At 35.9% G+C, this 15,841-nt stretch overlaps 1 protein-coding gene across 4 annotated transcripts in view; it reads right to left on the bottom strand.

The window, feature by feature from the left end:
* Nucleotides 1-789: 789 nt before the first annotated feature.
* Nucleotides 790-15,841, bottom strand: part of slc41a2a (solute carrier family 41 member 2a) — a 31,829-nt gene continuing 16,777 nt past the window's right edge. The window contains exons 8-12 of one of the 4 annotated variants that reach the window (XR_015526588.1): nucleotides 15,552-15,631; nucleotides 15,349-15,480; nucleotides 7,935-8,083; nucleotides 2,089-3,179; nucleotides 790-1,711 (exon numbers count right to left, since the gene is read on the bottom strand). Coding sequence is in view for 1 of the 4 variants with exons in the window: in XM_087312475.1 (XP_087168601.1) it covers nucleotides 3,018-3,179; nucleotides 7,935-8,083; nucleotides 15,349-15,480; nucleotides 15,552-15,631 (523 nt within the window). In the remaining 3 variants the exon portion in view is untranslated. Of the gene's footprint in view, nucleotides 3,180-7,934; nucleotides 8,084-15,348; nucleotides 15,481-15,551; nucleotides 15,632-15,841 lie in introns of all 4 variants that reach the window. The other 3 variants (XR_015526589.1, XR_015526590.1, XM_087312475.1) reach the window with 3 other exon arrangements.

Here is a 15,841-nt window from a genome sequence, read left to right as displayed (position 1 = left end):
ATGTAAAGTGTTGTAGGTCTCAGATGAGCGGACTGCTTAAAGAGGATGGGGTGGGGTTTTTCTTGTTTTTCTTATTCATTATTGTTTTAATAATGATTACATTTTCTTAGTTTTCATTTCAAATAAAAATAAAGTTATATTGACCCCACGCTGGCTATTCTACTCTTTACATATCTATAGTTCTACATTGTGATTTCCTATCCTGTTTGAGCACTGGTTATCCAGATTTAGTGATCCTGAAAAGTTCCTATCCGGATCAGATTGATCCAATCCAATGTTGCTTTGAAAAACTGGCTCAAAAAGTAAGCTGGATTACCTGATCAAGGATCGCAAAAACAGGATTACTAAATCCGGATCAATTTTATCCAGATTAAACCTTTTGAAAAACCGTGCCCTGGGCATTAGAGTGTATTTATTTATCTATTTGTTAACCCACCCCCCCAACCCCCTCCTGTTTTATTTTATTATAATTTTTTTTCTTTTTTTTTTCTTTAAGCTGTCACTATTATTTATCTATTATTATAAATTATATCTATTATTATATTGTTTCTCTTTTGTTGTGATTGTAAACATTCTAAGTAAATGTTATTTGCATACTATGTTTATAAAAAACTTTAATAAAAACACAGTTAAAAAAATCACAATAAAACAACTTATAAGTAAAATGTACTAAATAACGTTGTTAAAATAACTACAAATGTTGTGAAAGTAGTAAACAAGGAAAAATAGATTTTTCAGAAGATTTAAAATTTGTTCATGAATCAAATAAAAAAATCATATGAAATCAAATTGTGTCATTTTCTCTTTAATGAATTGTCACCAATCGTTTTTACAATTGACACATACTTTTTAAAATACTCTTTAAAATACATCATAAACATCAATTCATAAATATAAAAATTAAATTGACAACCATTAATAAACTGTTGCCAAATATTACCAATCAAAGATATTTAATTCAAGTATATATCGCTGCAGCCTGGAGACCTCCATGCTTGGCCTGGGTTACGGCTAGAAGGGTTACAGCTGCAGCTACTGAGAATGTGTACATAATAGCATCATTTTTATGAAACTGTACAACAATAATTACTGTTTTTTCATTGGGGTAGGTTTAGGAATGAAACACAACAGGTTACTCTAAGGTGTAGGTTAAGTGTGATTTCACCAATTAGGACATGTTCCTGGATCAACATGTGTTTGGGGCTGACCTGCTCATTTGGAGCTGGCTCTGGCCTCTGTTTATATCTAACTAATTTAAAGTCATTTAAAGACATTTATTTCAATATGTTGATGTACTTCCATCTTAAGTTGAATATTACATAGGGGGTAGGGCTTTCTTTAGCCGTTCACAAAGTGATACAGGTAAATATCCGGAAAATTTACTGAAAGACTTTACCGGTAAAAAAAAAAAAAAAAGCACTGCTCACACAGAGGAGAACGTTAAGGAATTTTTCCGGAAAAGAGAATTCACACATCCATTTCAAAATACCAAAATAAATTCTGACATCATTAACCAGAAATTAGCTCTAAACGGCTGCGCTTGTATTTGTAAACATTTGACTACATTACAAACTCTGTGGATGGATCAGTATTGTGAACAACTTCTATCAAAACATATAAAGAAACACTTTCGCACGTCAAGATGTACATGATATGTGTGTGTATTGACACTCGCCAGCTGCTTTACAGGCACACCCGACGCGTCAAAGAGCTTAGAATGACCAAGAGGCGACACTGTAGTGTAATTTGGGAAACACCCACTAGAGGGTGAGGCGGCCATTTTGGAATTAAAACTCCAGTAAAACAACAGCATATTATAATTCTGTAAATAAACTATTAAACGTGCTGATGATTGTGATAAGTGTTGTATTGTCGTCTTTCAGGTTGTATCTCAGCTTTAATGCGCTTTTTAAATAAATAAATAAAAAACAAAGCAGCTGCTTGCCATCGCGACAGCAATGAGATCCAATGGACGGCCGATCACTTTCACCCCAAAATGGCGGAATAAGGGGCTGTTGCTGGGCGCTGCAGTGTCAAATTGAGTGTCAAATCTTGGTCATTCTAAGCTCTTTGGACGCGTCAAGCAACTAGAAGCAGAGCTTGAAGGTAAACAAACAACGGCTTATCATAAGAATCTTACCGATAATTATTTACACAGCTGGCATTAAGAAGGAACAAAGAAATGTTATCTAACATCGAGCAGCTAAATGTGTCTGCAAAAATATTCAAAGGCTTTTATTTTCATAAACCGAGCGGACGTGAACGCGTCTGACTGTTCTAATTGGCTAAAGTGACGTCTCACGTCAACACGTTCTAGACGTGCATGCGCTCTTTTCGGCAATCTTCCTTCGGCGTTCACACAGCGCAGCATTCCGGCAAATTACCGGTAATGTTACAACTTCTCTTTCCGGAAAATAGCCGAAACGAATTTACCGGTATTTTCAAAAAAGGCCTGTTCACACATACAGACATTTCCGGAAAATTACCGACAATTTTCGGGAAAGGTCTGTATGTGTGAAAGGGGCTTTTTGCGCATCATTCCCTCATAGCAAACTAGCGGTAAGACTGGGTATTAATATGTAGTTGCTATGGAAGACCTCAGGTTTCCCCCAAGAGTGGATGCAAATGGTCAGACTTTCATTCAAGATTACCAAGACAACCTAATTTTTTCAGTGGATTAATTTACATAGACTAATTGTTCACCTTAAGAATAGAAATTTCAAAATTGACCTAAATTAATAATCCAGGAAGATGTCCTAAAATCAGATATTTAACAAGACTTGCAGAAACTAACAGCAGCTGCTCTTTATTCAGTGCACATGGCTATATGGCTTGGAGAAGTAGCTACTATTGTCACATGAGGCAACATGTGCGATTTATTGAATTGAATACAGTGATTTAAACTATTTCAAGTCATCCAGTAACAGTCAATTGGCTGAATTGTGAAGAGGAATGACAAAAATGTATACTAACACATCAGATAGTGCTGAAAGATTAGATCAAATGAAATCTGTAAATTACGTCACCAGTGACTTTAGAAAAAAACACAGTGCAAGTAAAGCAGTGCCCAAAAGATCCCCCAAAGCCGTCAGATATGGGATGGAGAAGCTATCGGGATCCCTGCCGTACCTCCACAAACAATGAACCATCACATCAGCGATGCTCATCAGGAGAAGCACCTGCATTGAAGAAGATTCAATCACACATCAATTCTCAATTCCGTTTCAAAACAACATGCATTTTGGTACGGTTAAACCTGCCATCCACACTTCTCCAGGATCTTCGACTGGGAAAAATGGAGCGTTTTAAAAATGCCAATGGTTATTGACTAATGTGTTGCGCTTTTTCCAGCCTGATCTCACGAGAAAACGTAAGTATTTTACCTTTTGTCGGTTTAGTGGTTAATTGGTATGAATTCGTATGAGTACAGTCGTACGAAATTGTACCATTTAAAAAAGGAGGCGTGGCACCTAACCCCACCCCTAAACCAAACCGTCTTTAGGGGATGAGCAAATCGTACTAAATTGTACGAATTAGATTGTACGAATTAGCCATTAAATCAAAAAGTTATGAATTGCCGTGAGATCATATTGCTTTTTCTGCTCAGAGTTGACTTTTCTACTGCAGGCGCACAGAGCGCAAAGGCAAAAACATGAGGTGTGTAGGGCATACACACAGCGAGAAAAATGCAGCAGCCATTAGAAAAGCATTAAAAAAAGACACCTCTTATCAGAAAAAATTGTGTTTAGTTTCTATATAAAAAGTCAGAAGTGTGAGACATAAATTTAGAATTACAAAAAAAGGTGTGATCAAGGCCTAACGCTGCTTTTACATTAGTGTGTTTTCATTCTCATTCCTTGTCCTGCATTTCAGAAAAAAAATCTAAATCCAAACTAAAATGGGGTCTTTAGCATTTTCAAAATGCTCTTTCTTCACAGGTCGAACATGCTGGAGTTGTGTGGACACCAGTGACTTTATATTTTAAAATGAAAATACATTAGTGTAACTAGTGCATAAAAAGCCGTTATAGTTTGACAATTCTGGTGTTCCATTTCAGTATAGACAATGAGACGTGTAAACTTTTGAAAATGGAGGCACAGTTGCAAATTGCTTTCTCACTGGTCTTCTGGACCATTGAGTATTATTACCTTTGTCAAGTCATTACATAACCAGTAATCTATTTCATATGATATGCCAGCCTGATCTCACGAGGAAACGTAAGTATTTTCCGTTTTGTCAGTTTAGTGGCTAATTCGTACAAATTCGTACAAGTTCAGTCATACGGTAATGTACAATTTTAAAAAGGAGACGTGGCACCCAACCCCATCCCTAACCCCAACTGTCAGAGCCGGCCCAAGGCATAAGCGAACTAAGCGGCTGCTTAGGGCCCCGTGGCCACAGGGGGCCCCAGGAGTGCTTGAAATTATTGTGTGACTTTCGTTTTAGTTTGTTGAGTTGTGGATTAGTGGTGGGACAAAATATATGCTAATTTATAGTGTTATTTCTGACCGCGATACATACTCAGGCGCCAAGATATTTACCTAAATTTACAAAAGATCTGATTTAATTAATTAGTTTTCCACACTGACTGCAGCAGATAACCGCTTTAGCTACAGTACACCCAGCCGCCACCAGGTGGCGCTTCCCGTAATGGCGGATCATTAGACATACACCAGCGTCATGTAAACCAGTGGTTCCCAACCTGGGGTCCGCAGAGAGTTCACAGGGGGGGCGCGGGAGAGGATAAGTATTGAGGTAGAAAAAGGCATAAAAATGCTCCACTATTATAAAGGGCTTTGCAATTAATCGAAAATCCGATTTAGATTTCGGTTTCAAACGATTATAAAAAAGCATTAATCGAGATAAATGATTATTGCGTCATATTTTGCCACGTTCCAGTTGTACACGTGTTTTTCTTAAAAGCGCGAAAGAGCTTATGTGTGTGTGCAGCACGCACACGCAGTCAGAAGCATGCGGCCGGTCAGCATTCACTCTCATTCACACACTGAGACGAGCAGAGGAGCGCAGACATCTAAAGTCATCTTAACTTGAGCGCTTTAATGGTCAAATAGGTGTCAAAACGCGGTGTTTAGTGATTATGTACATTAACCCTCATTTGTGTAATAAACAAACGAGTTGAGGATCAAAAGACGTGAAAGAGAAACCATTAAAGAGACAGCGCGCTGTAATCCTTCTGCCGGCTGTTTTTATCATTATTAAACAAACATAACGAGAAAACCCTCGCTGCTCTTGACTGAAGGACTGCTGTAGCTAAAGTGTTTTTCTTACAGTGAAGATGCTTAAAGCACAGTTTGTTTCATATTTTTTTCTATTGTATTTATTTCTCTTTCCTTTGCAGGGTGGGAAATAACTGTATGTATACAGTTGAAGTCAGAATTATTAGCCCTCTTGAATATTAGCAAACCTTTTCCTGCCCAATTTCTGTTTCATGGAAAGAATATTTTATTAACTTATTTCTGAACATAATAGTTTTGATATCTCATTTCTAATTACTGATTTCTTTTTGTCTTTGCTATAATGACAGCACATAATATTTTACTAGATATTTTTCAAAATACAAGCATTCAGATTAAAGTGCAGTTCAAAGGCTTAATTAGAGTAATAAGGCAAGTCATTATAACAGTAGTTTATTCTGCAGACAATCAAAAATATATATTGCTTAAGGGGGCTAATAATATTGACCTTAAATTGGTTTCAAAATATTTAAAGCTGTCTGTATTCTAGCTAAAATAAAACAAATAGAAGAAAAAATATTATAGGAAATACTGTTAAAATTCCTTGCTCTGTTAAACATAATTTGGGAAATATTTATATAAAAAAAAAAATCTCAGGAGCGCTAATAATTTTGACTTTCACTGGCAATGGTTTTGAATAATCGTGATTACAATTATGACCAAAATAATCGTGATTATGATTTTTCCCAAAATAGAGTAGCCCTACTATTATATATGTATTTTTAAGTACCAAAAAAAAAATCTAAACACATGCTTAAAATTCCAACATAATAGTGAAAATAATTAAAATAAATAACTTTAAATAATTATTTAAATTTTGCTCACTCGCGCAATCTGCTTGTCAACGTGTCGTAAAGGCAAAATCAAAACAAAAATGGCAGACAAACGTAAATGCAGCGATTCTTCAGAGGCGAAGAAAAAGATTAGACAGTATGACAAAGCCTACCTAGATTTTGGTTTTATTGAAGGCCAAGACAAGTTAAAACTGATTAATTAATATTTTCTATACATATTACTATATATTAATATTACACAAACACACACACACACACACACACACATATATATATGTAACATAAACCAGGGTTAGCATAAAATGTTTCCATGTTTACATAAAATTAGTTGGTCAAGTTGTAAAAAGTGTTTTAAGTTTACAGAAAATTAGAAAGCAATAAATTACTATTTTGGCAGTTTTTTTCTTAAATGCATATTCTCCTAAATTGAGATTCTGCTGCTGTGATAGAGATGTGCTCTCTTCAGTCATAAACTCCTCTCTGCACATCAGCATTTTTAAGCTTGTTTGACAGATGTGCACTTGTTTTACATTGTTGCATTTCTATAAATGCTTGTTTATAAAAGAAATTCATCATAAATTTTTGATCAATTTTTCCCCTTCATTTACCAAAATTGTGACATATTGTGGCTGGTTATCTTGTGATATATCAATTTATCGCAGAATCATTGATATCGTGATTGAAGCAGCAGCAAAATGCTTTTTCATGAACTTGGTGATAAAAAATAAGCTTCTGATTTATACAATTGACAGTTGGTAAATACATTGCAAAAATGATTTTCTTTCTTATAGTTTTTGTGTGATTTTTAGTCCAAATATCTAAAAATTCTTAAACCAATAAACATTTTTTAGTCAGATTTTTAGTCAAAATGATGTGAATTTTTCATTAAAAAAGCTCAATAATCTGCCAATTAGGGTAAATAAAAAATATTGTTTTAGGTTTTAAATAAGATTATTTTACTTATCTCATTCATCATATCAGATTCATTCATTTTACAAAAAAAAAATCACTTAATTTAGAATTATTTCTGAAAACTGAACAATTTTTGTACATATTTAGTAATTTGACTAATATGCGAGTATGTCTAGAAAATGCTTCCTGATTTAATTTGATTTTAGTTTAAATAGATGTTTTAAGTTATTTGAACTACAAAATAGAATATGAATTTTTTTCATTGTTATATCCAATTTAAAAAAAAAGTATCTTTATTGTCACTATGTTTGACTATTTGGCAGCGTCTTGTGCCTGAATAATAACAAAAATAAGTAGGCCTATGTTATTGGCTACTTTCAGCTGCTTTTGTTTCTGCCACCCCATATTAATGTTTGGTGTTTAATTATTTAGATTTGTGTCAAGTAGTCATATAAAAAGTTGGATCAATAGGAAGTTGTTTCTGCAGAATAATATTTAGAATTTTCTTAAAACATATATTTTATGATGTAAGCAACACAGCTACAGCAAATAAAATCGATAACGTGTGTTTGAAATTTATAGTGTGCGATTTATCAAGGATTGACGATAATTTGTCATATTGTTTGCACCAAGAGGGCCCCAAATAAAATCCTGCTTAGGGCCCCCTGAAGGCTTGGGCCGGCCCTGCTAACTGTCATTGGGTGATGAGCAAATTGTACTAAATTGTACGAATTAGATCGTACGAATTCATTTGAATTAGCCACTAAATCAAAAAGTTATGAACTGCCGTGAGATTGCGCTGGGTATGCACATGAATAGTCATGTATCTTGCATTTTAAGCTGTGTAGTGTGCACATAGACCATTTTCTGAAATGCAGTAATAGCGCCAGTCTGGGTGAGAAATGTTTTCATTCTAAAACATTTAAAAATGAAAGCACAGCCTAAAACACACAGTAACATCGTTCTCACTCACCTGTGTAAATGCAGCAATGATGTAGAAGAAAATGAAGACAGCAGTGGGTGGAGATTGGGAGCCTTGTATTATGTAAATTGTGTAGATGAAGACCAGATGACCTGGAGCGACCAATGCGAGCAGCACCTGGGCTGATCTTCCATTCGGCCCTGCCAGAAGCAATGCAAAATGTTTTTTAGCTTTGCTTTAAAATCTTTACATCTTAAAAATTGTTGTTAATAATAAAAGGCTCATTATACAGTAAGTGAAATTCAAGAAATAACTGTAATGACAATAATTCGTAACAATGTGAAATAAAACTAAGTTTGTTTTTGAGTCGTAGCCATAGGAAGCCAGATTTATGATTTTCTCTCTCACAATTTTTAATTTACATCTCACAAATCTCATTTCTTCCTTCTCAGAATTGTGACTTAATTTCTCACAATTACAAAACTTCAGGGGAAAAGTCAGAAATGCAAATTATTACAAGAAAAAGAGTGAGAAATGTGAGATGTTACCATGAATGTTCAATATCTGACTTTTGTTGTAATTCTGAGTTTATATCTCAGAATGTAAAAAGTCAGAACTGTAAGACATACATTTACAATTACAAAAAAGGTCAGAAATGTGAGATACTGCTATGACAGTAAAAATGTCACAACTACAAAATGAAAAAACTGTAGCATGCAATTTCAGATTAACATCACACTAACTAGACCTTTTCCCAAAAGTTCTACATTAATGTAAGTTATTCAGAATGTAAGTTATACATTCTGAGAAAAAAGTCTGAAATGTGAACTTTAAAATTACAAATAAAAGAAAAAAAGTCAAAAATATGAGAATGTGTATTGATAATCAGCTGGAGTGTCCATGAGACTCAAGCTGGAATTAGAAAAATAAAAAAAATCAAGCCACACAGCACACCTCCAATGACTGCGCGCGCACCTTACGAAACGGCTGAGGCTTTTATACTCGCCGCGTTCGCCGTTGTGATATTCTTTAAAACAACGGGGGGCGGTCAAAAGACACTCACCGTAAAATCAGATGGATAAACAGAGAAGTTTGAAGTTTCCAGAACTACGTCATACTGTATCATTAATATCGTTTAATATTTTTAAACTATTGATTTTTTATTGTTTTTATACATTATTTTAATGATTATAAGCATTTTTATAACCATTCAAGATTTTTTTTTTTATCTAATCACTTGCTTTTGTTCATATCTCAGACAGTATTACCATTTAAAGTTTAATATATCACAAGAGAACATGAGTTACTCTGCAAATATATTTTTATTATGGCAAGAATAAATGCAAAAAAAAAAAGAAAATAATTTTTTTAGAAAAAGATTATTTTTTAGATTTAGCTTGCTTTACAAATATATAAATCAGTGTTACTGGCTAGTTTCTGTCCTCTTCTTACGCTAAAAAAGCAATGATGGTCCAACATTACAGACCATTATCACCAATAAAGCCCAGAGAAACAGGGCATCAGTATATGTAAACCGATAGGTTTAAATACTTCCCAATTATCAAAGAAATACTTCTGTGACTTCATTATAGTTTTGTAACTATTAAACTGTTTTAAATTCAAAATTAAACAAAGTACATCAGTGCAAAACCTATAAATGGTGGAAAAACATATTTTGTGATTGTGTACCTGGTCTCCACTTTTGACATGGCCACTTTTGGTTTTAATAAACTTTTCCTTCAGGTTTTTCCAAACCTTTTAACAAAAACGTTCTCCTTTCCCACGGCTGTTGCAATTTCTGGCCAAGAATTATTGATCATTAGGTTATCTCTCTGATCACGGGTTATAAGATGTGTGTCCAGTCATACTGTTTCAGATAAAAGCTCTTCAAAGTGTTTCATATTCAACTCAAATCAGTTGTGGCACCGCGCGTGCTGTTTGCTCGAGTCTCAAAACATGCCCTACGCACCGCTAGCCGAAATCATGCCGCGCACCCAAAGCGAACCTCCGCAAACTCCGTGATGACGTCACATTCGCCGCGCGCACTCAAGCGAACAAGTGAACGGGTCGAGTATAAATCAGGCTTCACTAAAGGACACTCCATCCATCCTGTGCCTTTGCCATTCACTAGGACTACATCTCCCACATTGCATTTCACCAAATCACTCCATGCCAGCTGTTTCACATTTTCTTAATTCTTTTACCAGTTTGGAAAGATCCATACTATTTTGCTCATTTAAATACACACAATACGTTTACATGGACATCAGTAATAAAATTATTTGCCTTCATCCGAATAAAACAGTAATCTGCCAATAAGGTGTTGCAGGGCCGGAGTGGGACTCCTTTTCAGCCCTGGAGTTTCAATTCTTGAACCGGCCCATCTCAGTTCACAACTGACTATTAAAATAAGGTCATTTTCAATTCAGTTTCTAAGGACACTTTCACGTCATTTTTCAAGAAAACAGCTGCTTTAGAACTTCAAATTTCCAACAACCCTAACAGTATTATATGTCTTAACAATAATAAAAAAAAAATAATAATAATAATAATTTTTCAGATGAGGTTCGAACACGGGTCGGCCGTGTCATATTTTAACATGCTGACCACTGGACCACAGTGGCACTGTTGATCTAATGTGGCTGGAATGAAAAACAAATATGGCACTATGTCAGATTTATTAATGTAGTGAATCATCTGATTTTCATTGAGCAGGTGTATTATTAATCAATATTAATTATTCAAATTCTTACATTCACTAAGGTGCCGCTGTTTAGAGTCGAATGATGATAGTTACATCATTAATAATTTGCAGGCTGCATTTTGTTTACGGGGCTGCGAGAAAAAAAATAAAAAGAGCGGATCTGCGGCAAAATAATGAATAAAAAGAGTGAGGCTATGGTCAAATAAATAAATAAATGAAAAAAAGTGCAACTGCTGAGAGTGCAAGCAGCTAGGGACACCGGCCCTCGTGGCCAAAAAACGGACCGGCCCACCGGGAATTCTCCCGGTTCTCCCGATTAGCCAATCCAGGCCTGAGGTGTTGACATGAGCTGCTTTTTGAATGTTCCTATCATGATCCTGTTTTACATGGTAGAGCACATAGATTGATTAATGTCTTTGCATCACCACGCTATCCAAGTTTTATCCAGCGTTTAATTTAATTTTGGGTGTTTCATTTGTAATTTTGTAACTTTAACTGCAGTAAGCCATGTTGTATAGCCAAATCATCAAGTGATTTAGGGGAGTGGTTAGTGTTCCTAATTAGAATGCATTTACCTTGGATTCGAAGCCAGAGGAAAGCAGTTCATTCATTCATTTTCTTTTTGGCTTAGTTCCTTTAATAATCAGAGGTCGCCACAGTGGAATGAACCTTCATCTTATCCAGCATATGATTAACACAGCATATGCCCTTCCAGCTGCAACGCATTACTGTGAAACACCCATACACTCTCATTCAGACACATACACTATGGACAGTTTAGCTTTTTCAATTCACCTATAGCGCATGTCTTTGGACTGTGGGGGAAACCAGAGCACCCGGAGGAAACACATGTACGTGAACACAGAGAGAACATGCAAGCTACACACAGAAATGCCAACTGACCCAGCTGGGACTTAACCCAGTGACCTTCTTGCTGTGAGGTGACAGTGCTAACCACTGAGTCACCGTATTGCCTCACATCTGAATTTTTGTACATACATGATTTTAATATTTGCCTTGTTAAGAAATAACACACATCTGTTTTTGCCATTCTTTGTTTAACGGATTCTTGTGTTCCTTGCCTTGGACTGTCTGGATTATTGATTGTTTGGTGCCTTTTCCGACCCTTGTCTTTGCTTTAGATTACTTTATTGAATTTGCCCCTGATACTGCTGGATGCCTCTGATTTGACCCCCGCTTGTCTAATCATCCTTTTTTAATAAGCCTACATTTCGATCGTCACCTTCGTTTGTCCCCAACTAAAAAAAAACACACTGCTATAAACCCACAGTTGCAAAGAAAGTCACAATTGTAAACACGCGCGCGCACACACACACACACACACACACGCTATTTGTTAGTTTGCAAAAGAAAATTTGAAGTCTTGCTATTTTTCGTCAGAATTTCAAGTTATGCATTTGGAGAACTTTCAGCTATAAACTTCACAGGTAAAATGTCAGAAATGTAAAACAATTGCTATAAACTTACAATTTCTGACATTTTTCTTATAATCCTGACAGTAAAAACATTTTTAAAAAACTTTTTTCTACAAATTGCAAGATGTACACTCTTGAATTACAAACACATATGAATATATGTGTGGCATTGCAATAACCTTACAATAACTCAGTTTATATTTAGCATTTTTTATGTTTTTCTTTAGAATTGTGAGATATAAATTTAGGATTGCAAGAAAATAAAAACAGGAAAAAATTGCTATGAACATGTACTTTTATATTTGACCATTCTGCCTAAACTTAGAACTGGGCAAAAAAAATAAATAAATAAATAATACTGCTATAAACTGCTCTAAATACTGCTATAAACTTGCAATTTACTTCAATAAAGTTATAATAAAGTCGTAATTCTGAGGAAGCAAAAATAAGAACAGCAAAATGTAAACTCAGATTTCCAGTTAACATTTCCAGCCGTGGGTTTATATCACATAATTCTGACAGTTTTCTCATAATTTCAATTTTTTAACTCATAGTTTTGCCCTCAGAACTGTCTTAACGCTTTGTGGCATAGGTTTAGCAAGCCACTGGAAATATTCCTCAGAGATTTTGGTCCATATTGACATTGTGACGGTCGTAAGGTTTTGTTAACCAGTGTCCACTAGATGAAAGATTTCCATGATCTGGTATTCTTCTGGAGTTTTGAACAGGTGTGGTGTTTTGCCGTGATTGACGTTTGGACCAGGTGTGCAGTGTTACCTGTGATGTGGTTTGGATATAAACCAAGAGAACAGGACTGCAGGTGTTCATCCTTCCCTCTTCAGCTTTGGAGTTTTATTTTTGTTTGTTTTGTTTTCTTTTCTTTATATTTATTTATCATTTCACTTAATTTTTGATTAAATATATTTAAGTTGATTTGATTTTCTGGTTTGGATCTTTATTTGGTTTTGTTGCTACTTTCTTGAGCCAGGAGGTTGTAACAACATGATAGCATCACACAGTTGTTGCAGATTTTGGCTTTACATCCATGATGCTAATCTCCTGAATCTCCTCCTGTGGAGGCCATTTGAGTAAAGTGAACTCATTGACTAATTTTACATGGCAATCAGTAATCAAAATGTTTTCCTTTATCTAATTAAGTCAATATGATTAAGGTGTTTTCATGAGTTGCTTTTTGAATGTTCCTTCCATGATCCCGCTTTACATGTTAAAGCAGGGGTGCTCAATCCTGTTCCTGGAGATCTACCAGTTGCTACCCATATCAAACACACCTGCCTGTAATTATCAAGTGGTGTTTAGGTCCTAATTAATTGGTTCAGGTGTGTTTGATATGAGTAGCAACTGAAACCTGCAGGAAGGTGGATCTCCAGAAACAGGATTGAGCACCCCTGTGTTAAAGCATGTAGATCAGGGGTGTCAAACTCAATTCCTGGAGGGCCGAAGCCCTGCACAGTTTAGTTCCAACCCTGCTCCAACACACTTACCTGTAGGTTTCAAACAAGCCTGAAGGACTCAATTAGTTTGATCAGGTGTGTTTAATTAGGGTTGGAACTAAACTGTGCAGAGCTGCAGCCCTTTTGGAACTGAGTTTGACACGTGTGATGTAGATCGATTGATGTCAGTGCGTCACCACACTATCCACGTTTCCTCCAGAGTTTCATGTAATTTTGGGTGTTTCATTTCTAATTTGCCGACTTTACCTGCAGTTCAGCACTTTCACTTTTATTCTGGAACATTTCATGCATGCCTCTGTGACAAACAAGATATTGGATGCAACTATGAACTGTTGGAAATGTGTTTTTTTAATGGAATTTCATACCGCACACTATATGGGAGAAAAAAAAACTGCATTTCGCTGTGTATGTGTCTGTGGTCTTTCACTGACATGGTAGCTAAAAGGAATAGTGTCAAACAGCTGTGTGTGTGTAAGTGTGTGAGGACTATCCTGTCGCAAAACACAGCGAAAAGTCCTACATGATGGTAATAATTCGATTAAGGTGTTTACATGTCTGTACTGCACTTCAATATTGCAGCTAAAATCAGCTTACTCCACATGTCTTAATTCAATTTCTCTTTAGTTCGATTATGACTTTAATTAGATTAAATTAATAAAAATAAATAAATAAATCGCTGTTTACATGGTCGACTCTTAATCAGAGCATTGTCCTAATCTTATTAAAATCGGTTTATTGGTGTCCATGTAAACATACTCAGTATCATGTTCATGAAAGCTGTCTGAGATGATTTGCGCTTTAGGACATGGTGTGTTATTCTGCTGGAAGTAGCCATCAGAAGATGGGTACACTGTGGTCATAAAGGGATGGACATGGTCAGCAACAATACTCAGGTAAGCTGTGGCGTTGACATGATGCTCAATTGGTACTAATGGACCCAAAGTGTCCAAAAAATATCCCCCACAACATTACACCACCACCAGCAGCCTGAACTGTCAATACAAGGCAGGATAGATCCATGCTTTCATGTTGCTGATGCCAAGTTCTGGCCCTACCATCCAAATGTCGCAGCAGAAATTGAAACTCTTCAGACCAGGCAACTTTTTTTCCAATCTTCTACTGTCTAATTTTGTTGAGCCTGTGTGAATTGTAGCCTCAGTTTCCTGTTCTTAGCTGACAGTGGTGGCACGTGTTGTGGTCTTCTACTGCTGTAGCCCATCCACCTCAAGGTTCGACAAGGTTGTGCGTTCAGAGATGCTCTTCTGCATACCTCGGTTGTAACAGGTGGTTAGTTGAGTTACTATTGCCTTTCTATCAGCTAAAATTAGTCTGGCCATTCTCCTCTGATCTCTGACATCAACAAGTTATTTGTGCCCACAGTACTGCCGCTCACTGGATATTTTCTCTTTTTCGGACCATTCTCTGTAAACCCTAGAGAAGGTTGTGTGTGAAAATCCCAGTATATGAGCAGTTTCTGAAATACTCAGACCAGCCTGTCTGGCACCAACAACCATGCCATGTTCAAAGTCACCTAAATCCCCTTTCTTCCCCATTCTTATGCTCGGTTTGAACTGCAGCAGATTGTCTTGACCATGTCTACATGCCTAAATGCATGACAAGTGGCTGCCGTTTGATTGGCTGATTAGAAATTTAAGTCAACGAGCAGTTGGACAGGTGTACCTAATAAAGTGGCCGTTGAGTGTATAAACTTAAAACAAAAGAGAACATCAGGGAATCATCATTTAGTGTCACTAGGATTTACCTGCTAAAGTATTTAAATCTTTCTTTTACTCAATTTGATACAATTTGAAAAAATTATAATAATAAAAAAAAGTAAATATCAGGAATTTTACCTTTGGAGCAAAAGTAGCGGCAGGGGCAGTAGCATCCTTTAGTGCCTTCTGGAAGCTCGCCCAGGGGACACTGGAAATGAAGATATGTGGCTATACGACTGGCCTGGATGGAAACCAGGTTACCACCAACACCTTAAAGAAAAGACATTTTGAAACAAACAATCACATTTGTTCAGAGCATGAGTTTTGTTTGAGTGACCCACCATTTATAACAGGAGTGTATAGAACAAGACCATCGAGCTTTGGATTTGTGATTGTTCGGTCCAGAATTAATCCTCCAAGGCTTGAAGAAAAAAAAAAATACAGTTTCTCCGTCACAAAAAGGTCTATGATGGACTTACTGATTGTAAAATTGATCCAAAATCGATTGATTCTAAAATTGTGGGTACATTTTAGTCTCCAAAATAAACCTATTTTTATAAACAAAAATTAAATGAAAGAGTTTCGAATAACACAAATCATATCAATTTATCCCAAAAAATTATGTTTGTAA

Source organism: Danio rerio, chromosome 25, assembly GCF_052040795.2.
Source record: "Danio rerio strain M-AB ecotype USA chromosome 25, GRCz13ab, whole genome shotgun sequence".
NCBI classification, from domain to species: Eukaryota; Metazoa; Chordata; class Actinopteri; order Cypriniformes; family Danionidae; genus Danio; species Danio rerio.
The sequence above is the reverse complement of the archived record's forward strand: the minus strand, read 5'-3'. Positions and strand labels throughout refer to the sequence as shown.